At 39.7% G+C, this 27,899-nt stretch overlaps 1 protein-coding gene across 5 annotated transcripts in view; it reads left to right on the top strand.

The window, feature by feature from the left end:
* The window catches only part of SH3KBP1 (SH3 domain containing kinase binding protein 1), a 136,808-nt gene extending 111,074 nt beyond the window's left edge, over window positions 1-25,734 (top strand). For all 5 annotated transcript variants that reach the window (XM_053387111.1, XM_053387108.1, XM_053387110.1 and 2 more), the window contains 10 exons: window positions 3,720-3,821; window positions 5,189-5,240; window positions 6,425-6,505; window positions 7,292-7,454; window positions 9,588-9,673; window positions 17,938-18,047; window positions 19,425-19,550; window positions 21,343-21,608; window positions 22,385-22,448; window positions 24,689-25,734. In XM_053387111.1, coding sequence (XP_053243086.1) covers window positions 3,720-3,821; window positions 5,189-5,240; window positions 6,425-6,505; window positions 7,292-7,454; window positions 9,588-9,673; window positions 17,938-18,047; window positions 19,425-19,550; window positions 21,343-21,608; window positions 22,385-22,448; window positions 24,689-24,730 — 1,092 coding nt within the window. In that variant the 3' untranslated portion in view covers window positions 24,731-25,734. The remainder of the gene's footprint in view (window positions 1-3,719; window positions 3,822-5,188; window positions 5,241-6,424; window positions 6,506-7,291; window positions 7,455-9,587; window positions 9,674-17,937; window positions 18,048-19,424; window positions 19,551-21,342; window positions 21,609-22,384; window positions 22,449-24,688) is intronic.
* The last annotated feature ends 2,165 nt before the right edge of the window (window positions 25,735-27,899 follow it).

Consider the following 27,899-nt stretch of genomic DNA (forward strand, 5'->3'; position numbering starts at 1 on the left):
TGGTTACACTATGACTGCCTTATGGTCAACTACAGAGTGTCCTGAGAAGTTTAACTGTTCCTTTGTTGGTTTTTGGCTACTCTGTGCTGCTCTTTCTTATATCAAAATTGGGTCCATTAATTATTTACGGAGAGTCTAGTCTGTTTTCCCCCCTTACGTATAATGGCAGAAGGGCATTGTTGGCAAATGATGGTATATATCACATTTGAAGTTGAACTTCTGATGTTGTGAATGATATTATTACATCCTGTAATAGTACTGCAGGAATAGACACGTGGCCAGAAGAACAGGAATCTGGGTCTAGCCCGTGTGTCTGTATCTCTCCTGTGTGGCCTGTTGTTGCTGGTGAGTAGCTGTTTTAGCTTGAAGGGAGGCTATATGTAAGCAGGTATAGTGCTTCCCAGAGGGACGCGGGTGGCGCTGTGGGTAAAAGCCTCAGCGCCTAGGGCTTGCCGATCGAAAGGTCGGCGGTTCGAATCCCCGCGGCGGGGTGCGCTCCCGTTGCTCGGTCCCAGCGCCTGCCAACCTAGCAGTTCGAAAGCACCCCTGGGTGCAAGTAGATAAATAGGGACCGCTTACTGGCGGGAAGGTAAACGGCGTTTCCGTGTGCTGCGCTGGCTCGCCAGATGCAGCTTTGTCACGCTGGCCACGTGACCCGGAAGTGTCTCCGGACAGCGCTGGCCCCCGGCCTCTTGAGTGAGATGGGCGCACAACCCCAGAGTCTGTCAAGACTGGCCCGTACGGGCAGGGGTACCTTTACCTTTACCTTTATAGTGCTTCCACCCAAGGCCTGTGAGAAGGAAGTGTTGTTGTCCAGGATGGACTGTAGATCCTTGATGATACGTTTGAGTTGAGGCTCCCTTTAAAGATTCTCCCAGCTGTGTGAGAACTGCTTATCTTTTGAGCTGATTACACAGGCCTGGGCCTGGGCCTGCAAAAGCCATTGATTTGTGGGTGGGGTGTGGGTGTGGAAAAAAGCAACACATTTGGCCAACTCAGATCATTCTCCCGGTTGTGTGGGATTCCCCCACGGATAAGCTACTCCTACACAGCTTAGATAAAGTCTAAAGGGCACCTTAGTCATATCGATATGCAGTATGTGCAAACACGTTATGTAGCTGTTTGTCTTTTCTGTTCATGAAACCTGCTTCTGCCTCTCAGTTTCTAATACTGTAGCATTCCACCCACTACGTCTCTGTGGGTCATGTTGCCTTTTGTAGGCTGAGGTTTTGAATTATCATATCAAAGTGATTACAAAGGGGGGGGGATTTACCGTACACTGCAAAAGTTGCCAAGAAGGTGGTTCTCGCAACCCCCACTGCTCTTTCAGACAGCCGCAGATTTTTGTAGGGGGAAAGAACCGGATTTATATTCTTGTTCTAGATAGATTTGCTGCATGTAAGGGAAAATGTGAAAGCTTTAAGGGATGCAAGAGTTATGGAGCACCATAGTTTACTGGTAGAGCTCGTGCTACATGTAGAGACGTCCCACAATCAACTCTAGTTAAAAGGAGATTTGGTAGCTGTGAGTGCTGCTGCCAGTTGAGAAAAGTCCACACTAGGCTGGACAGACCAGTGCTCTTGAATATAAGGCAGCTGCATATCTTCTTAAGGGTAGGGTGTGTTTCTGCCAGGGTCTGACAGTTAGAATGTCCCAATCAACAAACTTTCCACAAAAGGCAAGAGGGGTTCGCACAATCCTGCAAACTGCTCTCTCTCCCTCTCCCTCTCTCTCTCAGACTTTAATGACAGTTGCAGTATATCCAATGCCCATTGGATCTATATCTGACATGGGGCAAATATTGCATTGATTGAATGTTGCATTATATAATTCCTTCCAGTACACTGTGTTTCTAAAATGAAACCAAAGGTAACTTTTAATATATAAACTGAAGATTCTTCCTTTTGTAGTTAAATCCTTTGTCCACCTGTTTCTCATCTTATGCAGATCGTGAGCCACATTGGGATAGCAAACTGTTTTTATTTCTTTGCACAGTGCCAGACAGATGGCTGCATCTTTATAAATAATGATCATGGTGGTGATGCAGAAGAAAGTGTCATTCTGCTGTAGGCAGTTGCATATGCTATGTTTAAACAATTCTTTCTTTTTTGCCATTACTTTTTGCATATGTGTAAGTTTCATGTGTACATTTTTTCATGCAAGAGTCTGAATGTAACAGGAACATTCATAAATCAATGACGCTGCATATTATATGGCACTTGAGGAAATTCATTAGAAAGAGTTATAAAGAGCATATGCTCAAACTGGCAAGTGTATACAAATCTTGTTCTCATGACCGCCTGACAGTCCCCTCCCAGTCTCCTAGATATGCAGGCAGCTCAGGGTCTAGAGCAGCGGTTCTCAACCTGTGGGTCCTCAGATGTTGTTGGACTACAACTCCCATCATCCCTGAGCTCTGGCCTTGCTAGCTAGGGGTGATGGGAGTTGTAGTTCAACAACATCTGGGGACCCGCAGGTTGAGAAAGGCTGGTCTAGAGGAAGGAGTGGGGGAATAAGCTTCCTGCTGGTGTACTAGTCCCATTTCCTTCCCTTTCCAGAGCACCTCACACCTCCTGTTTCTTTCCTGGTTAGCAAAGGGAGAAGCTGGTTTCCCCTTTTCTAGGTTTCCTGTAGTTTGTGCATACCTCATGGGCATGCAGTCACTACAGCTGGAGTCTTCTGGTACCTCTCTCTCATCTCCCAGCATAGTATCCAGCTGTTTTAGTGCCTACACATGCAGCACAGTCACAAAAGCATGCCATATGTGAGCTGTGGTAGTAGCAAAGACTTAACCCAGTTAGACCCTGGGGTCACTAGCAGTGGTTTTAATGGTGGCGGCAGCCCAGCGTAGCCCATGACAGCCTATGTGAATGAAGTCTGTTGCTAGGCTTTAGTATGTCGTTAATACTGCCACTTCTACTGCTTGGTGCCATGATGGGGGCATAAAGTGAGGTATAAGTATGTATCTATATGTGTGTGTGCATACAGACATAAACATGTATACACTCACCACCTTGTTCTTAGAAATGCTTATTGTGTTATTGTGTTACATAAGGAGTCAGCATTTAAGCATAAAGACTCTTGTGTTTTATAATGTGAAGGCAGCAATGTAGAATGTAGGTGCAGAATGATGTCTTGCTTCTCCTCCTCTACATGATACGCTTCCAACTCTGCCATCTTTTCTGCCTAGTTTCACATGAAAGGAGGCAGAAGAGAAGGGGAAGACAAACAGATCTGTACACCTGTCACAGAAGGGTTACTTTTCTTCACTTGTGCACCCTCTAGTTTTTATTCCCCACCATATCCTAAACTGACTCTATAAGGTGCTGCCAAAAAATCTGCACTCCTATAGAATTCTGATAAACATCAGAAGGTGTGTTTGGGGTGGGTGGCATGGGTACTAATCACTATAATGTTTTAATATTTAATGGCCACAAATACGTGACATTCTCATGACTTGCTATCTGTTGCTACTTTCCCCTTTTTCATAATGTATTGACCAGGGAACTAGCAATGTGTCTATGACTAGTAAGCACATTTAAACAACCAACACCACAAGTTACTGATGAAAACTTAGCAATATACACACCATGGCCACATAAAACATGTTCTGCATATATCCCACTTTATACTCTCAGTTTACAGGGGAAAATAATCCTGCCTTGTCAAAAGACATGTTTTTCAATGTATGCAATCAATTTCTTCTTTATGTACCTTAGGAATGTATTGATACTGGCTGGTGGGAAGGAGAACTCAACGGCAGAAGAGGAGTATTTCCTGATAACTTTGTTAAATTACTTATTTCTGACTTTGAAAAAGAGGTAGGATGTGTTTGCCCTTTATCACTGAGAATTTTATGAACCTGTGTCTTTTGTTGGGAACATGTTATTTATAATAAAATATTGAAAAGCTGAAACCTACCAAAAACGGTTTTTTGGATAAATGTTTGTTTATGGACAGCAGCATGTTTGTGTAGCTTGAAATTGCATTGTGTAGCTTTTTCAACTTGCGGTGTAAAAAGCTGAATTGAAAAACTAGCTTCAGCAAGATTGTTCTAAAAGCCCGTATTCTATTTGCACAGAATCGGGCGTTGTTGCATCCAACATCTGTGCTTGAGCAGAACAGACTCCACTAGCAAACATGACTTCTTCCTCTCCTCCCTGCTGCAGACCCCAGCGTGCCCCCCAAATGTGCTCCAGAGGGTAGAACTCTCCAGACCAGATTTGGGGGGAACACTGAGGAGAAGAGGAAGGGGAAGTCCTGTTGCAAATGCAGAAGTCTGCCTGCACAGCACTGGACTCCATCCAGTTATTCATGTGAATAAATGACTGGTGATTGTGCTTTAATTTGCTGGATTTCTTGTTCCTTCAGAAGAGTCTTAAATTGAATGAGAATATTGGGCCAATTAGCTCAGTATTGCCTTCACAGACTGGCAGTGGCTCTCCAGCTCTCCAGCCCAACATGGAGGAATCAGGGATTGAACCTTGGACTTTCTGTGAATGAAGCGTGTTCTCTACATTCCCCATGATCAAAAATTTTAGTAACGCTTACTACAGACATATAAAACCCATTAAATCTACCCTTATGTAGCTACAGAAAACTTAGGGTACAAATATACTGCAGAGCATTATAACTTAAAATTTGGTGTTCATATTAGATCCAAAATTTCACCCTAAAACATTAACATTGAATACTAATGCAACACGGTGTCATACGTGTTTCAATCACGAAAGTCCTCTTTACGGTGGTAGATATATTTTCCAAATATAGATATATATCTGAAGAAGTGATCTCCATTCAACAAATGCTATGGTAAATGGTTCGACTTTAAGGTTCCTCAAGGCTTTTTGTTTTTTCAGTACTTTCCTGTAATTAATCTACTTTGGTTTCAGGAAACAAAGTATAACTGCACAGAAGTAACTTCCTGCTTAACAAAGTCTTTGTACACTAAGCAAATATGGGCATAACGGCAAATAGTCACATATAATTTCCATATAGTAGCAGCTAGTCTTTACTAAATTATGATGGCTGTCTCCTCTCTCACTATGTTCATAAATTGCATTTATCTGCTGTGTTGCTGAAAGGCTTTACAAACATTTTTTTTTTTTTAGTTATTAGAATGATTTTATGTTCTGTCTGGTTCAAATTATTTTTAGCAACCTGGTTATCATTTCCTTTTTATTCTTAGAGACCTAAGAAACCACCACCTCCATCAGCTCCTGCCTTCAAACAAGGATCAGGTAATGCACTGTTGCTATATAATAAGCATCAGTAAATATCCCTTACAGACAGTGCATCCACTTTTCTGTCTCTTAATGGAAGCTCTCAGTATCACTTTATCCACCATGCCATTTAAAAATTGTTAAATTGCAGGTACTGTCTGGCAGCAACAGACTGCTTCTGAAATCCCAGAGTTGCTCATGTCAGTGATCATTCTTGGAATAAGAAAGCCTAGCCAAGTACCAGTCCCATTTGGTGAAGAATTGGTAACATTGTACCAAATTAATGAAGGCATGGAAGACTGGTATACTTATTAATATGGTGTTTATGTATCAGTTCATAATAATTCATTTTAAAGTGTTATTAGTTCATTACCGCTTTGAAAAAGACTTAGAAGACCTTTAATTTTATGACTGAGTAATTATCAGACAATCTTCCCAAAACCATTCTATAGCAGTAACATGCATTTGCCATCTAGTGGTTGTTAAAGAAAAGCACTAACAATGATTATCTTCCATATTGTATTCACAATTGAAGTAAAAGCCATTTGTTTTTGAGATGCATCCTCTCAATATTTAATATTTCTGAAACTGGCAGACTGGCAAGCAGTGAAGGGGACTTACCACAGTTTTATGTACTAAAGGGGGGGGGGAACATCTTACATGTTGTCCTGTTTGCCCAAACAAGTAATAATTTCCTTTGGAAGGGCAACTGTGTGGCAGACTACATACCACAATGGTAGCTCCATGCATATTTTTTCCTACACACAGCTCTTTCTTCCACCTTTGTTTATTTGTTCATTCATTCCTTTGTCACATTTATAGCCTGCTTTTCTTCCATCATGGGAGTCAATGCAGCATACATATGGTTGGCAACCATTGCCTGTCCAGGCACTGACCAAACCTTCAGATGCTTTGTTCACCATGTGACTTCAGACCATAGCCCTGGTTACTGTTCCTTAAAGGAAACAGAATTACAAGGGGAACTCCCATGTGAAAGAGTCCTAAGTATAAATTCTCTGTGTGTGAGAGGGGGGGGGGAGAGAGAGAGATGGTAGTCATTCTGCAGTGCAAACACATATTTAGAAGCAAACCCCATATTCATTTGTCATAAAGCATATTGCCTTAGCGAACCTAAATAAATAAATGCATATTTCCAAATTCTTGATTTTCTTTCTAAACAATTACACTGAATTTTTTGATAGCTACGACAGACAGAAAACATGAAATAAAAAAGGTACCTCCTGAAAGACCAGAATGTCTTCCTCATCGAACAGAAGAGAAAGGTAAGAAGCATTGCTTCTGAGTGAAAAGTCCATCTTATATTTTAGTAAATGCTGTGATCCTTGGAGACTGGTGGTTCTCCCCTGCTTAAATCAGTTCTCCCAGCAACCCCCAGTTGGGAGGAACACAATATGATATTCTGTCAGTCTGAGGCCTAGAAGAATTACCATCCCACCAGCTCTCCTCAAACATGCTCCCACAAGCAAGTGGGAACAGCAGCATCAGCAGCAGAATCAAAGGACAGTTCCACAGAGCTCCCTCTCTGGCTGGACTTGCCTTTTCCTTCTCTTCCTGAAAGAGTGACCTTTCCCTGATGATTTGCAAGACTCTTCTAAGGACTTTCATTTGCACAATGGGGTTTCCCTCCTCTTCCCCCAAAATTGGCTCTGGGGAGGGATTGGGAGAAACTCTGGAACTGCACACTGTAGAGGGAGCAAATCGTTCCATCTGACCAGCTAAAATGCTTGTGCAGACTGAACTTTCGTAATAATGTGACACTGAATTCCACCCATTGGTGGAACACATGTTTGCAGCATGTTTGCAGTAATTTCTATTCATTTGTTTTCAGTGTTGTAAGTGGCCCATAGAAAAACAATTTGTTTAGGTTTGAGAAATTTTCTACACTTCATTACTTTACAGTAGATAAAAGTATGTGTTTTATTAGCGTTGCAATAAAGATGATGTAAGATATTTTTTCTATTGGGTTTTGCCCATAGCTGTAACTTCCATAAGTAAGAGAGTTTTGCTTTAAAATGTCTTCATTCTTTTGGGGGGAAATTGATTTAAAGAAAGACCAGAGAGAGAGCAAAAGCTGTTAGATTTACAGAAGCCTTCTGTTCCTGCTATACCACCGAAGAAACCTCGACCACCCAAAACAAACTCTTTGAACAGACCTGGTACGTTGCCTCCAAGAAGACCAGAAAGACCAATTGTGCCTCTGACCCATACAAGGTATTTGATGGATCAGTTCTTTAAAAGAAATCAGTGGATGATAAAACATATTTATGATGAAATCTTGTAGATACTTGCACCTCGTTAAGTCTCTTTGAAGTACACATAATGTGTACTTTGAAGTGCAAAATGGACATAATAAATTATTTTGATTTATATTACTATTTTAAAATCTGTTTAAAAAATAGGAGTGGTTGGCCTCCAGTTAGGTATTGCATTTGCCACCTACAACATAATGTAGTAATTTCATTTGATTTTATAAAGGACTGGCTGATTCCTTATCTTCCATCTTGATTGCAGAAATTATCTGATGGGGCCCTCTAGTGGTACCCCATGCAGTGGTGAACCTTGGGTCTCAAATTTCAGCAGCACCCTTTGCAACACCAAAATCCAGAACACACACACAGAGCAGCTCTCACCTTCCATACACTACGCCCAGTGTGACTGAACCACTAATGCTTTCCTAAATTCACCTCTGCCCTATGACCCTGAGGTTTGGTTAGTGACTGAACAATAGTATGGCAGGTCCTGCCCTGTGGAGCTTCTTACCAATAGAGTTTCAGCAGGAACCATCCTTCCCTTCCTTCAGATGTAATTTGAAAACTCTATTGTTTAGACTGGCCTTTACAACATGTTTTCTTTTAACCAAACGGCATTTATTAATATTTATTGAGTGGACAGGCAGAGTCCCCCCAATCCCAGGCAACTCCTGAGTGGAATAATGACTCAAGACAACGTGCTATGGGATTAAAATTGGCCACAACTTTATTAAGTTTCAGATGTAGGGAGACCTTGGCTCAGGCAATGGGTGTTTATCCTTCCCAGTCCCCAGCCAAGGATCCACCCTCTGTTGTGTGGGCAGGGCGGTCCCTCCCCCTACCTGGCCGATCCCCTGGCAACGCTTCCCCAGGCGGGATTGGGCGATTGGCTGAGGTGGGTGGAGACCTCCAGGTATCCAGCCTGGGGAGGGCAAAACCAACCCATACCACCAGGAGCTGCATGGGATCCTGGGGGCTGCAAGTGACCACGCAAAAGGCACCCCCCATTTGATGTGGGGAGCAGTCATTGGTGTTTTTAATGATCTTTTATGGATCTCTTGTTGATTTAATCCTTATATGTTGTACTTGCCCTTGCTGTATTTTTTTATGAAAGTGCTGATTTGTAAATAAGTAAATTAAATTGTTTGATGACAATGGCTTTCCATCATCAAGCAAAACCATAGATTAGACTTCTTAGTAACTTCCACTATTTATGAAATACAGTGGAACCTAGGGTTGTGAACATGATCCGTGCAGGAGGCACGTTCGCGACCCACAGCGCCGTGTCTGCGCACACGCGGGTCGCGATTCGGTGCTTCTGTGCATGCGCAAAGCTCGATTTAGTGCTTCTGCACATGCACGAGCGCCAAAACCCAGAAATAACCCATTCTGGTACTTCCAAGTTTGGCGCGGTGCGCAACCCAAAATCACATAACCTGAAGCGTCTGTAATCCAAGGTACCACTGTAGTGCAGAATAATTATTTTTTTTGAACGATGAAAAGCTCCAGTTTTCAGCAGCCCTTCACAAGTCCACTTTTGGTACTCATCTGCCATGCAAAGTCACAAAACACCCACTCTGAAACTGTCACCAGAAAGCCATTAGTTATTAAGCGTCTCAGTGAGGGAGCCAATCCTACTGTAGGAGCTGCAGCCAACGCTTGAATTGGCAGGGGTGGGGGGCTTAACCCCATTATCACAGCTTGACGCTTCATAACTTTATCACTTAATGGGTCTGCAACACATTCTGCCTTTCTTCATATCACTTAGGGTTTTCATACACAAATTGTTATTTTTAAAATTGCTGATCAGAGGGTATCCTTTCAGATTTTCTTCATCTCAAGATGCAGTTAACATTTGAGAAATTGTTTAGGACACTAGTGTGTCTAAAATAGGCCCTTTTGACAGGTGTTAAAGAGAAACAAGATAAGGTTAATCCTAGCAGCATGTCGGTTTACAAGCGATGGCTCCCTCGGACAGCTCACTGTGACCCAGGAGCTGCGCATGAGGAATGCTTCTTTCCCTCAGTTTGCAAGATACAAGAAATTACTGTTAACAGGCAGTCCCAGTAAATACCTTTCTCGTTTTTGACTGCAGGAATGATATCCCAAAAGTAGATCTAGCAAGCTGTACATCGTCCAGCACCTTAGAAAAGGATTCCACAGAAAGGAGCAATGACATCGGTAAGTTGAGGTGCTTTTTATACCGGACCTACCTCCTAAATATACATTACCTTTGAGTATTAATTTTATCATACAGTATTATTTAACTTTCCAGTAAATGTATCATGTTATTTTTAAAAAAATACATATCCAAAAATTTAGAAGAAATTGCATGCAAAATATTTTCAGTGCTTGGAACTTTTTGTGTGATTGCAGATCATTTTGTTGTGAAGGTTTTGGAAAACTAATTTTTAAAAAATTACCTGAAATGCTTGCTGCTGTTTGTAAAATGAGTTGTAGATGTCTGTTGTAGTTAAGAATTTGATCAGATTACCTGACACTCTTGAGATTTAACTATGCAACCTACTCTGAGGAAACTAAAGATTAATTACGGTGTTTCGCCCATCACAAATTTGAACACAAAAGGTATGTTCTGAATTGGTGGGGTATCAGTCTTCTGACTGCTGGAAAACAAGGTGTTCTGACTGTGGTCATATATCTGTAAGCAAAGCCAGTGTCATTTTCAGATGGAAATATTTCAATGTCATCTGCTTCAGTCACTCAGTTCAGTAACAACTGTGCTGCAGCAGACATGTTTTTATAAGAGGCAGTCTTTGTATCCTAAATTGTAAGCATTACTACATTTCATTGGTAGCATGCACTGTTATTTTTATGTTGTGGTTTCTTCATGGAACACATATTGATTAAATGTTGTACTGCAGTAGCTAATCTTCCTTCTCTCCAGACTTGGCAGTTTTGCACTTGTTTGCAACTGCTATGCTAACTTTTAAAACCGAGGTTTTTTTTAATAATTAGGCTTCAATCTTATGCATACTCACTAGGAAGCAAGTACCATTAAACTTAGTAGGACTTAATTCCAAGTAAACATGTTTTTGTTGCTCTCAATCTTTTGTCTGTTTTTGTGCTGTGTGGAATCTCTAGTAGCAAGCTGGTTGTTTAGTTCATAGAATGTGCTTTTCCAACCAAACACATCACTGAGAATAGCAAAGCAAAGGTGTTCTGTAACGATAAGTAACTTACAAGTAAGGTGCATGAATTTTTAAATTAGCAGATTTATTACATTAGTTCATTGCTGGTTTTTGCACAGTGCCTAGAAATTTCATGTGCTTTTATTAATAATAATATGTAAGCTTTCTAATTTTAGGTAACAGTAAGTGCCAACAGAATGCAGAATGTTTTCTGCTTTTGTAAGCCTTCTATTATTTGTAGGATTGAAACGTTAGTGTTAAAAGCTACCTGTCATTATGTTCTAATACTATTAGAAAAGTACTCTAATAACCAAAATAGTAATAATGAATCAACTGACAGTTATGGAACAGCTACTAGTTTTAGAAAGTCTAAACTGCCAGTTACGAACGCTAGAATAGTCTGAGAACTACTACTTTATACTTATTGTCACATATTTTCCTTTTGCTAGGGAGATTATAATCAAAGCATAAGCTTCCATTATTTTTGTAGGCATAAATGAGGGTCACAGGGGCAAATTGTTTGCAACAGCAAAACAGAATTCCTCAATAAATAATTGTTAATCTTGAATTACAAGATTTTATTTTAATAAGGCTTTTGATGACAGATAAACATAATTAAGAAAATAAACAGCCATATATTGAGGCACAGAATTAAATAACTAAAGAATTAAAGCAACACACAGTTCTGTTATCATACTAGAAAATGAATAGTTAGGGATGCTTAATAGGTTTATTCATTGTGTGAAGAGTGAATCGATTAAAATATTTGTGGGTAGTGCTAGAGCTTTAGTGAACGTGATGGAGGACAGAAATACTTAAGATTTATATGCACAAATTGATTTGGGATTAAATAAAAGTGAACGTGTGTGAGGTGAGAGATGTTCTCACAATTGCCTTGGCCATTTACATAGTGATAACCCCAACAAGAAGAGGATGAATACCCTATCTTTATAGGGTAATTTGAACACAGTTTGGACCAGAAATAATAGCTGTTGGCAAGTTTGTTTTGTAAAAGAAAACAAAAATCACACATCAAGAAGAGAAATAGCATAGCCTTGTATTATCCTGCAATCGGCTTGGACAGGGAAGCATTTTGTTTAACATCTTGAAGAGCTGTCGTCCCATCTGGGTTTACCATGACCGACTAACATCAGTGACTCTGTCTTAACCTTCTCTGCTGACTGCTAAGTTCTGGTCATCATTTGTGTGAACATGGTTACCCAGAGGATAAATATGCTTGATGCAATTTTCTTGGCGTGAAGACTTAGGGTATTTATATCTAATAGGGTTGGATTACTAAACCAGTGAATGGTGGATAGATTTTATTTTTTGTTGTTGTTGTTCTGATTTAAATATTTGTATGTAATATATTTTCCAGCTTTATCTGTGGCTCACACTTCCTTCTTTATTTAAAAAAAGTTCGTTAGTCTTAACTGTTAAGTGTGTCTTTAGAAATCTATTCCCTTTACTCCTCACACCTTTTTTTTCTTTTCTCTTCTTTTTCTACATTTCCAGTGATGCCTTTCTTTTCCTTTCCACTCACATTTCTTCAAGCTTTCCCCATTTACATCCCTTTACCATGGGTAATTCTTCTTCACTTGATGATGGTAAGGCTTTTTCACCTTCTGTCTGTCCTGTCATTATTTTTCCTGAAAATGAGTGGTATATTCTTACCATTCTCCTGACATCCTGTTGTATGCTGTGCTGTTGCAGATATTATTATTATTATTATTATTATTATTATTATTATTATTATTTCTCTACAGCCCTTTATCCTAGGATCACAGAGTGGTTTAAAATATAAAAACACAAAATACATAACAAAGTCAAATGTCAAAGAGAACAACAACGACTTTTAGAAGACATCTGAAGGCAGCCCTGTTTAGGGAAGCTTTTAATGTTTGATGCATTACTATATTTTAATATTTTGTTGGAAGCTGCTCAGAGTGGCTGGGGAAGTCCAGCCAGATGGGCGGGGTATAAATAATATATTATTATTATTATTATTATTATTATTATTATTATTATTATTATTACTATTATTAAGTAACAAACTAAAACAATACCCCCAGAACAGTTCAAAAGGCCATAGATTGTTTAATTAGCCAGAGGCCTGGGAGAAGAGGAATGTTTTTGTCTAAAGAAGGTGCCAGGTGGGCCTCCCTGGGGAGAGCATTCCACAAATGGGGACCCATGGCAGAAAAGGCCCATTCTCATGCTGCCCCCCTCTAGATCCCTTGTGTAGGAGGCACACAAAGAAGGGCCTCAGATGATGATAACAGGATCTGGGGCAGTTCATATGGGGAGAGGTGTTGCTTGTGGTATTGATGTCCTGAGCTGTTTAAGGCTTTATAGGTCAAAACCAGCACTCTGAATTGGGCCCAGAAATTAACTGGCAGCCAGTGCAGTCAAGCCAGGATTGGCGTTATATGTCCAAAGCATCTTCCCCCAGTGAACAACCTGGCCATTGAATTCTGCAGCAGCTGAAGTTTCCAAACCATATTCAAAGGCAGCCCCACATATAACACAGTTCAGTAATATAACCTAGAGGTTACCAGAGCATAGATGGCTATCTAGTTTGGTAGATGAAGAGGTGTTGCATATTTTTTCAATTTTAATGCCTCTGCAAATATTTTATTGGTTTATGCATTTCCATTATGCATACAGTGTCAAATCATTTGTTGTGAAATGGTTTGCCCACCTAAAGTTTTAATACATATGTTTTTGGAGCATCACTGTAAGTTAAATCAGTAGCATGGTTAAAATACCTCAATCTCACCTTTACTCTAAAATAAATGCATGCAACTTGGACCAGTACAGCATTTAATTCCTTTTGCGGGGGGGGGGGATGCTCAATGCACCTACAAAGATTCTATTAATGGGAGTGTTCTCTCCTGCTATAATTTTAATTTGATGTTTTCAGGCCCTGTAGAATGAACCAACTTGAAAGGTTATTCATGCTTTATGTGCCCTAATTTCCAGAGAAGGTGCATGAATTTTGTGCAGATTAAAGAAATGCCAAAACCTAGGAAGGTGCTTCTAAGTTCATTGTGTCAAGAGAAGGATTATTTTGATCACATTTGTAGACAGAATGTGAGCAAAACACATGAAGCATGCTCAAAATTAGGGAATAATGGGAAATAGTGCTCAGTTTTTAGTATGGTGGTTCTACATTACAATTTCCATGTGAACTATTGTTGGAATTGCATTAGAGTGAATTTGTTAATTGTATGTCTGTAATGGGCACATGTTTCAGAAATTATTTTTCTCTAGCCTAAGAAACTACCAATCAAGTCCTTAAGGCTGAAGTACAAAATAGGTTTTCAATCCCTATTTTTCAGATGTAAAATGAACTAAATATGCTTTCCTTTTAAGTTTGTGTATGAAGCTTGTGAACACCCGGGACTTGCTTTGTAGTTATAATTATGAATAACAATTGCTTTAACTATTACCTTGTTTTGAAGCCAGTTTTGTTAAATGTAAGTGAAGTTTAGAATCCTAGTGGTGTTTACAAAAAAATGAATTAAAACGACCTCCCATTTTCTATTTTTAGGGAGAGGGTGGGGGAGTAGTGATATTATCCAGTGGCATTTGTTGTTGTGTCACATCATGCTCCCTGAAGTGAACAAAATTTAGCACAATGTGCCAGTATATCAATAATAAAGCCACAGTTCTATAACACAACAAGCACCAAAGTGTGAATCGCCCGTAAGAATGTGGAACAAAAGCACTAGCACAATAATCAGGAAAACAAATGCAATATTCCCCACGTTTGAATTCAGCTGTAGTTACACATACGTAAATCCATTTAAAACTGACTCCTCCTACGTCACAATTGAGGAGAAGTAATTGGGACTACTCCAATGACTCTTAAGATAGAGAGTCCTATAAGTGATGTGCAGACCTTGCCTTCTCTGCCAGGAAATCTCTAAAAACACTTTTCCTACTAGCATTTAACAGGGACACTCAATAAACGCAAATGGGTGAAGCATGTCCCCACAACTAATTATACCTTACCTTTATGAACAAGGAGGGGGCTAAAGAATCATGGGCAGGGCTTACTACATATAGGCAGTGCTTTTTCTGGGGGGTACGCAGGGGTAAGCATACCCCCTAAACATTTTGTGAATCTAAGTTTGGCCTCATTGAGGGGCAGTATTTCAATATGAGTAGGAAAATGAGAGTACCCCTAAACATTTTTTTCAGAAAAAAAAAGGACTGTACAGTGGTACCTCGGGTTACATATGCTTCAGGTTACAGACGCTTCAGGTTACAGACTCCGCTAACCCAGAAATAGTACCTCGAGTTAAGAACTTTGCTTCAGGATGAGAACAGAAATCATGCTCCGGTAGCAGCGGGAAGCCCCATTAGCCAAAGTGGTGCTTCAGGTTAAGAACAGTTTCAGGCTAGGAACGGACCTCCGGAACAAATTAAGTACTTAACCTGAGGTACCACTGTATATAGGAGAACCTTGCAGGGCCAGACATCAGCTGGAAATGTCAGAATTTCCTACTAATGAGATCAGGAGGCAGAGAAAGCTACAAATCCTATGATCCCATGCAACTAGTGACTGTCCACAGGGAGAATCATTTGGTAGAGAAGGGCAGCCTGTGTTGTTGTTGTTGTTTTCTGCTGCTGCTGTTGTTTTGTGGAAGGGGAGCTGGCTTATGGCAGGGGCAGAAAGAGGTTATCAAACTACAGCGGAGGAAATGTGCCATCAAAGTTAAACTTTCATTTGCTTTTAGCATTTACTGACAGCAAGACATGAACCTGTAACCCTTTCCTACGTGTGACTTGCATGACCTTGACTGTCCCTGCTGATGTAACTTGATTGCACACTTCCAAAGCAGATTATGTACTGCTCAAAAAAAAGTATTAATAGGAGTGATGAAGAAAGATATACTAGTATGTGGATAAGCTAGTGTTCAGTACTCGTGTCATTGAGTTCTTTCCAACTTACTATCAGCAGTTAACTATTTGAGAAAAGCTGCTTGGCATAACAAATGAAAGTAACATATGTGGGTTCGACCCATAGACTGTGAGTGGAAGTCATGCAGAAGGACTCCCCCCCCCCCCATGGTGACCTTCTGTGCCCCTCCCCCTAGTTTCTTCTGAGGCTCCCTTAGGAAAGGTCGTCTGGGGACTCAGAGCTGCAGGGCGGAAGCCCCATAGCACGAATAGCCTTCCACTCATGCTCATGCAATTCTGGATCCAGCCCGTTATGAGCTAAACTTTGCTGTCCCATTTCTGTATATGAGCATTCTATAGAGACTGAAAAGAAACACAAGAGGTCAGAATCAAGCTTGCTGTGACTTGTTTTACTCAGCTGCCGAATTGATCAAGTTTGACAACACGAAATACTTTATTTGTGTATTTTTTTACGGAAATAAATTGAGCTTTGGATCATAAATTTAAACTACACTCTTGGGTATCACGAACCTAATAGGAAGCTCTCGGTACATTATTGTATCATCTTATCTCTGTAAGGATCAACTTGCAACTTCATACTCTGTCAAATACTGACTGACAGCATGTGTAACATTTCACTTTGGTAAGGACAGCCTGCATCCTTCAGGACCTAAAGGAACGATTAGAAGAAGACCTTTTAGGAGCCAAAGGGAGCAGTTGCTTGCAGGCTGAGGGAAGCAAATTGCCTGGATACTTCACTCTTGAGCCAGGGCCTTTGCAAAGTGATGCTACCAACTCTTGTAGACTCTTTAAAAAAATACAAAATAAAGAAAATAAAGCAATTTTAAAATTTAAGTATGCGTTCTGATTAATTTGGTTTATTAAATTATTGCCAACTAAGATTATTATTATTATTATTACTTGTGAAAATGCTATTAAATTAGTCATTGACTCTAAGTGCAGTATTGGATATTAAACTGTCTTTGCTTGTTTGTTTGTTTGTTTACTGCATATCATGCTCTTTAAAATGTTTTAAAGTAGGGTTGTTGTTTTTTCTTGATTTTACTGTTTTAGCTTTTGATAAATGCATTGAGGGGTGGTTTTTTTTATAATCGAGCAGTATATAAATTTTATGAAATAAGAAAACAAAGAAAGAAATAGCCATCCTCCAAAGGAACCCAAGCCTTATGAGGAAGAGTTGAAGGAGCTAGTTATGTTTAGCATGGAAAAGAGGAGATTGAGAGGAGATGCAAATATCTAAATGGCTGTCACATGGAAGAGGGAACAAGCTTGTTTTCCTTTGCTCTGGAGGGTAGGACCCAAAGCAATGGCTTCAAGTTACAAGAAAGGAGATTCCAACTAAACATTAGGAAGAACTTTTTGACTGTCGGAGCTTTTTGACAGGGGAATGGACTCCCTTGGAAACATAGGAACCACCTGCCAGGCGCCAAGGTCCCTTTGCCCAACCAATAAAATATTTGATGGGGCTGGTTCCCCCCCTTGATGGGCATTGCCATTCAAATGGGGTGTGTGGCCGCATCTTGTGATCAATTATGCGGGACAAGACTTACCTGCCTCCCCCCAATATTTTATTCAAGTTGGCACTCCTGCTTGGGAGGTGGTGGACTCTCCTTTTTTTGGAGGTTTTTAAGCAGAAGTAGGATGGCCCATCTGTGATAGATGCTTTAGTTGAGATTCCTGCATTGGTTGAACTAGATGACCCTCAGGGTCCTTCCAGCTCTACAATCCTATGATTCTATGATTGCTTTTGAAAGTATAGTTGGATATAAAGCAAAGGTGCATAGGTTACTTCAATCTTAATGGGATGAAATCAAATGAGGATGAACTATAACTTCAATCAACTCCAAGTATGGGCTATGCTGGCTGAGACTGATGAGAATTCAAGTCCAATGGCCTCTGGAGGGCCACAGGTCCCCCACTTGTGCTCTGTAGGAAAATTCAGAGTCCAATTGATGCCAGCCAGCCAGCCCGCCCCATATGTTACCCTTTTCTAAGAAAGATTGGGCTTCTCACTGACCGTACATGATGCGTTCAATGTCCTTTCTTGCTGGGGATTATGGAGCTTCTGCATTAACCCCGTGATACCTGGCAGCAAAACCTATGCACCTTTTAAAACATCTAAACACATGTTAACTAATTAGTTTTAAAAATGCATATAAATGTGCATAAAACAATCCTGGATCAAGAATCTTTTTACGAAGGGGTTCTGCTAGGAAACCTGGATTTGACAGAATGGAAATACAGAAATACAATGTAATATGTGAATGTAGTTTAAATATCTCATTTGTCACCTTCCTGAGTTGACTCCATGACTTGACAGTGTCTAATGTGTACGCATATATATATATATATCTTCATGTTTTTAAGATCTGGAAGGTTTTGATTCCGTAATACCAGTTGCTGAGAAGCTCAGTCACCCAACAACTACTAGACCAAAAGCTACTGGCAGAAGACCTCCTTCACAATCATTCACATCTGTAAGTATCCTCTATAAGCTGGGTATTTAAGAACATAGGACACTGAGTCAGACAATTGGTCTATTTCCTGTCTTGTCTATAATGGCAGGCAGTGACTCTGCGGGGTTTCAGACAGGAATATTTGCTGCACTACATTGGAGGTGCCAGGGATTGAACCTATGGCCCTTCTTTATCACACCTATTGTAGTTTTAAAATCTCATTTGTTTCCTTCTTGAGTGACTTGGTAATTTTGACAGTGTGTGGTATATAGATATATATTTTCATGTTTTTAAGATTATCCAATTCCCTAAGTGGTTTAACCCTGGGAGGCAGGAGGAAGTACTCAGTATTTGCTTGACTCACATCTACTTACAATAAGGTTTCTTGCTTTGTCAGTGTCGCTGTTAGATTTCTTGCAGCATACCTATAATTTCTCTCTCTTTTTTGGTCTCTTCTTTAGCTTAATTGCAAACACGCAATCATGCTTTGATGCTTGTTTGCAAATGTTCTTTGGATTGGAGCCACACAAAAAAAGAGTGGAAAGAAAATATTTGCTAAATCCATTTGCGCCTAGGCAAGGATTCACACAGTTCAATGCCCATTTCATCAGCAGTTCTTATGCCTCTCTTTGTCCAGGAGGTTTCACAAAAACAGTAAAATATATTTTGTGCAATGCTCTTATCATGAGGTGTAAAAACATGCCTTCTGCCTCAGGAAGATGCCTTCCATCATAGAGTAGCCCTTTTGGATCCAACTTTGCAGGTGCAATGCATATGGAGAAATTTCCAACATACTAATTTGGATTACTAAATTAATAGCGAAGGTATTAAGAGACTCTGAGAACCTCATTTCCCTGAATAAGGAGAGGCCTCTCTCATCTTTGGCCCCATTTGCACCAAAGTTGCTTGGGAGGAGGGATTGGTTGTTAAACCACTCTGGGAATTGTAGCTATGTGATGGGAATGGGGTTTCCTAACAATTCTCGTCACCCTTAACAAACTACAATATCCAGGATTCTTTGTGGGAAGCCAGGACTCTTGAAAGCAGTATGATACTGCTTTAAATGTAGAGTGCAGATGAGGCCTTTATTGGAATATTCTGCCACCTGCTGTCCCATCCCCTTTCCCCATTGTGAAGCTTGCTGCCACTGCTACCACCCCTTGGGCACAGAGGAAGGGGATAACAGGAGTGGAGTGTGACCAGAATCAAGGCAAGAGAACCCTGCTTAGTTCTTACTCCATGCTTTTCAAAAGCTTGTGTAGAGTATGGTCCACAGTGTATTTAGTAGTATACACATTTTGTATCAGGGATTAGGTCTACCAATGCTTCTGTCATGTTGAAAGTTAGTCTGTTACATTTAAGTATTTGTAGAAAGAAAATACTTCTGTGTTTCCACAGTCTTCACTTTCAAGTCCTGATTTCTTTGATTCGCCAAGTCCTGAAGATGAAAAGGAGGAACATGTTTCTCTTCCGCACAAAGTAGCTGAACCATTAAAGAAAGCAAAGACTGTTACAATATCGCTAGTAAGTGATTTCGGTTGTTTGTATCAATAGCAAGGGCTGTTACTTGTGGTTGCTAATGTAATTATGGTGTTGCTGTTTGGGGGCACAGGTAAGTACAGTATAATATGTCCATTAATATGCACAATCTGATTTGTATGGTCTTTCCACTTCAAAGTTGGGGTGCATGATCTCCTGATTTCCACACTTATTCCCCCTTCCTAAAAGGGTGAAAGGAAAATCAACATGATATGTACACACAGATCACACACAGTTTGATGTGTTTGGTGATAAATCCATATGATCATAAGTACAATTCCATGTTCCATCGCATACAAGCTATTGCTAAGATGTCAGACATCTGAGCAATTCCATGGTGACTTGTCCAGAGAATTTAATGTCTAGGCAATGATTTGAACAACGTCTCTCATTTTTCAAACTTAGTTTTCTGCCTCCAGTGCCTTTCCAATGGGGGCAAGTATAGCCCCATTTAGCAAACCAAACTATGTCTTCTAAAATGTTTGAGGACAGAGTTCTTTTACTTGTGCAGACATTTATTCATTCTCATTTCAGACTTTTAGAATGCAATCCTATACCTGCCTATTCAGAACTAAGTCCCACTGAGTTCAATTGGGCTTATTCCCAGAAAAGTTGTTATAGGATTGCAGTCATACACATGCTACATTATAGGAGGTATTATAAGACACATTTAGCAGTTAGACTACTTTTGTTTTAGAAATTCCATTTCCTTCCATAACCTAAAACTCTTTAGGTTCTAAAGAGTAATAGGAAGAGAGGAAGCTGTCATTCCAAAGCAAGGGCAGACATGAGTCTTGTGGGATCTACTTTGATGGATCTCAGGCTTCTAGTAAAAACAGTCAGAGCCAGGCTCAAAAGATACACACTTAGAAGTCAAGAATTCTGTTCCCAGGGATTTGTTTTTGAGTACCAGAACATAACCCTTTCACACAGAAATCTGCTCCTGATTATCCCCACCGTCACCACCTACAGTTGTCTTAATTTCATCTCTATCCTTTTTTGTGGCAGGGTTTGTATCATTTTGTTGTTGCTGTTATAATAACAGTTGGAGTCAGAAATCCTTGATGACTTGTTTTGAATTCACTGGAGATCTACCAATAGAGCCCTATCTACCCATCCCTGCCTTATACTGGTTAGACTATTTGTCCCCACTTTCCCTGATCCCACCTACTACCTGAAATTATTTTAACTAAACATTCTAATGATTGAATCCAAGTCCTTCTGCTTGCCAAACATGTTCTCTGCCACTGAGTTGTGATCTCTCTCTGTATGGTTATTATATAACCGTATAATGATGGTTTTAGCACTTCTGCATTCAGAGCCAAATTGATTAGTTACATTTTATATTTAAAAACAAGAAACAAAACAGCCAAGTGCTATTATATAATTTTGAATTATTTCATGTCACAGGAGAAATTCTTGTTTGTGCGAGTGGGCCCTGTTGTCTTTTGCATATTTTCCCCACACACATCCTGACCCAGCTTCTGGTGACATTTTTCATTGGTCAGTAATAGCAATTCAGAATGAAATTTGCCCAGCAGCATTCCCATGGGTGACAGCTCCTGGCAGGCTCACGTCAGCATGATGTTAAGATCAATTTGGAAAGATGTGTTTGAGAAGCTATGCTATTTACATTGTGGCCAATTCTTATGGAACATCTGGACAGGATTTCTTCAGCATAGCTGGGCAGAAGAGGAGGGGGAAAACATAGGATACTGGAGCTCGTTTTCTTGTTAGCATTCTAATGTTTGGGTGTGGTATTGTTGTTTTTTTATAGGTATCTGATAACAAAGCTTCACTGCCTGCCAAGCCAGGAGGCTTAACAAGTGGAAGTACTCTTCCATCTTCATTATCATCCTCATCTGCACTTCATCCAGTTTCAGCAGGAACAACAGGTCATAGGTCAAATTCCCCATCTTTGTTCAGCAGTGAAGGAAAGCCAAAGACTGACCAATCCAGCCAAGGTGAAGCAACTTTGGATGAGTTAAGAACACAAGTGAAGGAGCTGCGAACTATCATTGAAACAATGAAAGACCAGCAGAAGTGAGTGTTACTGTATCGCTGGAGGGTGTAGACTATCCCCTTCCCATACATTACCCCAAGTGAGCCAGATCCCTTTGTGTCCATTAATAACTTTTTATGTGTTTGCATGATTTGTCTTTTTCTTTGGAATATCCTTCTTTGAACTACACCCATCAGCTCCAGCCAACATAACCATGCCAGCAATGGCTGGTGGGAGTTGTAGACCAGAACATCTGGAGGGCACTAGGTTGGAGAAGGCTGGTTTACAGATAGATGAAAATGTATGAACGATTGTTTTAGAGCTTCTGTATTCAGAGCCAACTGATTAGTTATGGTGGAGAACTTTATTGCATTTTTCAGTTCTTTTAGCGTGACTTATTTTTAAAAATGCCATGTTTTCGTTTACCTAGAGAGGCTGCTGACTAATCTTCCCCAAATTATTTTTAAAGATGGGTAACATCCCTATTATACTTACCTATCTTACATCATGCTATATTTTCCTCAAGATGCTGCTACTTTGAGGACACTAATTCATACCACAGTGAATTCTGCTGGTATTAGTCATTTTAAAGGATTTTATGCTGTCTATAATCTCTGTTTTCAGTAGAGTTTATTCTTATTCTTCTTTTGCCATGCCTGAAAACAGGAGATACTTTTCAGTTTTTCCAGGAACAGCAATTCTGCTGAGCTGAGTTAGGTACCATATATTATAGGGAAAGGGGTGGGACTTTCTCCACACCTACCTTCCTAAACAGCTGCCTGCTGTACCTATTCACTTCCTATTTTGCTTTTTCTAGAAAAGAGATTAAACAATTGCTGTCTGAATTAGATGAAGAAAAGAAGATCCGGCTACGATTACAGGTACTTGTATCATATGTGGCTTTAGACAACTTTATAGAAAGAGAACAATTTTCATGGAAAATAAAAATAGAAGATAAAATTTCCTAATGCAAACATAATCCTGCTAATATTTAATCTGTTTAAGTTGGTTAAGATGAAACAAATACAAAAAGATGTGAAACTGTAAGAATTTTGTTTGTTTTACTGATGGTAGTTTATCATTTATTTTATGTTGCAACTTACCCTGGAAGGAAGGGCAGGCTATAAATCTTTTAAATAATAAACAAAACATGATATTTCCTACCTGCCCGCCCCCTGCTCAATATTAAGATGTTTTGCAGCATCCAAGACCTGAAATAATACTATCCACAAAGCATTTTGATTTCCAGAAACAGTAAAAAAATCAATAAAGCAACTATGGTTTATTATAAATGGGGTGAATAAGTGACCATAGTGCTGGGAAATGTGTATTAATCCTTTCTGCTTACACTTGTCTTCTTCCTCACAAGTTGCTGTTTGTTCAAAGATTTGATCAGTTGTGTAAGTGCATGCATGTGCAGTATCACATGGCTCCATATCTCAAAATAAAATACTACATATTAGTCTACGTATGCTAAACATTTAGTGATTTTCTGAAAAGTGCACAATCATTGTGAAAAGTTGAGCTATGTTGCTGTGCTAATATTAAAGCAGGAAACTGGTAAGCCCTGTCTGGGCATTCAGATTACTTGTGTGTAAACAGCTGTATGAAGGGGAGAGCTGCTAAGCCCTGCTCTCCTCCACTATATTATCATCATCATCATCATCATCATCATCATCCCTTTTATCGTCCTCCACAAGTTTGATGGAGTGTGGTATGATCTTTTTAGTGAAGGGAATGTTCCTAGGGAGGGGGAGTTCCACATTGTAACAAAAACATCATACAGAAATAATTTATAAGGCCTTCTCTGAGAGGGAATGGGGAAGTTCTGACTCTCCAGAAGCTGTTGGATTCAGCCCAGCCAGCATGAGCAAGTTACAGATGATGTGAGTTCAATAGCGTATAGAAAGCCACAGGTTCCTCATCCCTGCTCTAGACTATAACATTCAGAGCTGCCTTCTTGGCAGAGAGACAGCTGACCAGTATAGTTAGATGCTATGGAGGAAATCCAAGGATTGGCCAAACACAAAGGTTTTCAAATCAAACTGCACCACCTCACTGAGCCCGTTGTTAATAATATTGATGTTCTGCAGCTGCCTGTAAAGTGCATACTGTGGTCTGTTGAATAGCTGATGCTTGTAGAAGCTCGTAAGCAGGGTATCAAAGTGGAAGCCTCTGAACACAGAGGTCTCATTTAGATATCATGACTGAAACCTAAAGGTCCATCTTCCATGGATCTGTCTAACTCAGCTTTTGGCAACCTGCTACTATCCAGATGCTTTTGCCTACAACTCCCATCAGCCCTAGGCTGCAGTTGGGAGCTGTCGTCCAAAACATTTGAAGGGCACCGAGTTGCTGAAGGCTAATCTAACTTTAATTAGAAGGAAAAAAGGGGGGGTAACCATTATGATATCCTTCTGTTAATGAATTAATATAAATGCATAATATACTCATTTACTTTAATTTGCTGTGAACCTCCCACCCATCAAATTCATTGCAGAATCCAAAGTTCTAATAATAAGCTTTCTCTTCCTCTGTTCCTTCTGTACCAGTCATTATTTTAAGAACCTCTCTAACCTATACTCAAAGAGCAATCCAATCTCCCTATTGACATGCTTTGGAAGTGGGAGAGTTGTGCCTCCGCCAACCCGGCCAGACTCTACTGGCAGCTCAGTGAAGAACCATTTTTCTGCCCACCGCCACCTTCCACCTGGCCCTCATGAGAGGTGTTGCTCACAAATGCGGCGGTGGCTGTGCTTCTGCCAATCAGGGGGTTGGATTTCAAGATTTCAAGAATTAGTCATCTTGGGCTTTTTACAGAATTCCCCATCACATTATGCTTTCCCTTACTGGTTCCATCCTTTCCACGTAGGATTTTCTGAGCTGTATATGGTATTCTGAATGGGGACAACAACATGCTTTGTATGAATATAATGACAGTATGGTGCTAGCAGTGTTATTTTCTGAGTAATTTCTGACATTGACTTGAAGAAGAAGAAGATACAGTATGCTGCCACTGCCTAGCTAGAAGGATGTATTAGGCATTGGGCAGTGTTAACATTTGATTCAAAAGCGAATTGCGTGGAAATGGTTTAAACTGGAACTTTTTGTCCTTCTACAGATGGAAGTTAATGATATAAAGAAAGCTCTTCAATCAAAGTGAATTCTGGATAGATGGAATGTTGTATTATTCATCGTGACAGAGACTTTTATGCCCCAGACAAAATAACTTTGTGCCAAATGATTAAAGATCTGCCTACACCCCTTTGTTTGAACAACTAGCACAAGAGTTTTAATAGCACAACACAAATTCCAGCGAAGAGGAGGAATTTCCATGTGGCTTGGTTATCGCACTGTTGTGACTGAAATTCTTCTTACTGTGCTAAAATCTTCTCTACTTCAAGTTCACAGGCAATTGAAAACTCAGGCAGTTTAGTTCATAGTGGTACTATTTTAATGATGTTTTCCATAAGTAAAATCTACTTCAGGTTTATCAGTTTACAGGTTTTATGATTTTGACTTTTTAAATTGTCTTTTGTCACACAGATTCTTAAAATGTTTGTATTGCATATAGCCAGAAATGAATGTTGATATCTGGGTGAGGAGTCCTTTATTTGTTTCTCTCTCTCTCTCTCTCTCTCTCTCTTTCTCTCTTGCTTCACATAGAACAGCTTTATGTGTTGTTTTAAATACGATTACATATGCAATCTTTTGTCCAAAAATTATCTACAAAATGAATCTTAAGTTTGTGTACAAATAGTGTATTTAAAAGGAAAAAAATGAAGATAAATTGGTCTTTGCAATGATTTGTGCCTTCTTTTGCCAAACACTGATTGGAGCTGGTTGTAGACCAGGTCTTAGAAATGTAGCTATCACAATGAGGCCTGACAGTCCACTAGAGGTCACTCTTTCAGTATTTTAGCTGCTTGCTCCTAAGAGAACATGTTTGGGGTTTTTTGTTTTTTTGTTTTTGCTAAGGTGGTATAATGACCACAGCATGTTGAAGCTGCTTTCTTTCAACAACTGTGGCTTATTCAACTGAGAATTCACTGCTGCTTGATTTCATTCGAATTTTAAACACTTGCTTTCATCTCTAGGTTTGCACATCTTGGGTGAACAGAATATGCATAATCTAAGAGCAAAAATGAATAAAATATAAAACAACAATAGAGAGTTGTATTATTTCATGCACAGATATTGTGCAATATTAACCCGGTGTTTAATATCAATTGCTACATCTATTGTGAACTTCGTAATGTGGGGAAATGGTGTGATTTTTGTATAATGGCATCCTAGAAGCTGGGCTTTCTTTCCTAGGGTTACAGAAAAGCAGTATTTAACTCATCTATTTATAGATAGTGAGAATCTCAGATTTCAAGGTAAATTGAGTGTATGTGCACATGTGCACAGTCTAAAAATAGTTCATGACAAAAACTGCAATTTCCTATTTTAATAATAGATTGCATTATTAATACAATCCTATGTGTGTCTGCTCAGATGTAAATCCAATTCAATAAAAATTATTCCCAGATATGTGTGCATAGGACTGCAGCCTCACACTTACTAAGAGAGTAAGCCCCATTGAATTTAGTGAGACCTACTTTTGAGAAAACACACATAGGATTGGTTTGTGTGTTTCCTTGTACAATTAAGGTATTTGTGCTGCTGAAACATCCACTTGTTGCTGTCCAGTGGTGTTTTGGCTCTGCTCTGTGGTCAGAGCTATGAAGTTTACATTAAATATCACACGGTGACTCTGTTTATCACATCACATGACCATTTAGCATTCTCCTCTCCCCCACCTTAGGAATTCAGAGTTGTTTGTTTGACTTCTAGTTTGATTTTAATTGGCTTGAAAGCTTCCAACATGATGGTAATCTCTATAAAGATTTCTATAGTTCAGTTCCAGGAAGATAGAACAGCAGGTTTTAGATTTAGTGATGCATCAGAATCCTTGTCTTAATCATGTCTATTTCTTACTTACTGCTTAACTTAAACACAATCACTAATTGAACATTTTTCACTGTGATACCTCTATGATTTTAAAGCTGCATTACGATCTCTGTATTCAGAAAACCAAACCCATTTTGATCAGTATATTTCCATTGTGCTTCAAGCATGAGGAAATTTTGTGAAATCAACTCCTTGATCATCACAACAGACATGAGTTCCAAGAGGTTGGTAGTATTCTTTACTGTTTTACAGAATAAACTATTGCCCAGTCCTAAGACTAGCTAGTGTTTGAGATACTGTGCTGTAACAAATGCACCAATGCAGTGCTACATGATTTAGCATTGCAGTAAAATACAAGCCAGCTCAAAGTGCTTAGGAATGGACAGAAGGCAAATAGAAGCATGCCAAAAGTCTGGGTTTCAGCATGTGGTCACGACACCTCTTCAGTGGCATGCTATTTTGAATGTTTTACAGGAAACAGGTGCTTTTAACATGCACATGTGTCCATGTTGAGGATCTCCCATGTGTACCAAACTGGGGCAAGTAAATGAATATGCAAAGTTGCCATGAGACAGAGCTTCTCAAAGCCACTTGCAGAAAATGGATTCATATAGAAGCCGCTTCCATGTGGTTGCATTGCACGTTGCTCTGATAACAACTGATGAGAAAAACCCCATGTCAGTTGAAACATTTGGTTCCTTTTCCTGCTACCATCACTCTGGGGGGGGGGGGGGCTGAGGATGTACATATATACAAAGGTTACCAATTGAAGGCTGGACCTGATCGTCTCAATGTGTGGCACCCACACAACAGTGGTAGCATATTAATTAGACCTATGGATGATAGAGGCTCTTGTTTCCAACCAGGTCTTTATAGAGCTCTTGTAGTTTTCTAGCAATAAGAATTTATAGCTACTAACTTAAAAATTAAGAATTTGACAGGCAGACAAGTAATGCTTCTAAATTTACAGATATTTGAAACTTGAGATTGTAGGATAGCATAGTGGATTTCTGATTTCACTCACCTGGAAAACTAACTTTGAATAATTACAGTATGGGTTCAAACACAGGGCCGTGTTATTTTTTTGTGGGGAGTGGGACAGAGGGACCTATCTTAATTCAGCATTGTCTGACCTGAAATCAGGTTCTCTATTTCCCCCCTTCTTTCTCCCCTTCCTGTTGCAATGGTACATTGTCATTTTATAAAACTGTATTGAGGAGTCCAACGTATTGTGTGATTTGTAAAATAAGATTAAATGAGATTTTGTGGAAATACCTTGTTTAATGCTTTGTTGTTCTTGGAAAGATGAATTATCGCTTATTCTGCATTATAGTTACAAAATAGGAAGCATTTTTCAAAGAAATTACACTTCCAGTGCT

This window comes from Podarcis raffonei, chromosome 4 (genome assembly GCF_027172205.1).
Source record: "Podarcis raffonei isolate rPodRaf1 chromosome 4, rPodRaf1.pri, whole genome shotgun sequence".
NCBI lineage: Eukaryota > Metazoa > Chordata > Lepidosauria > Squamata > Lacertidae > Podarcis > Podarcis raffonei.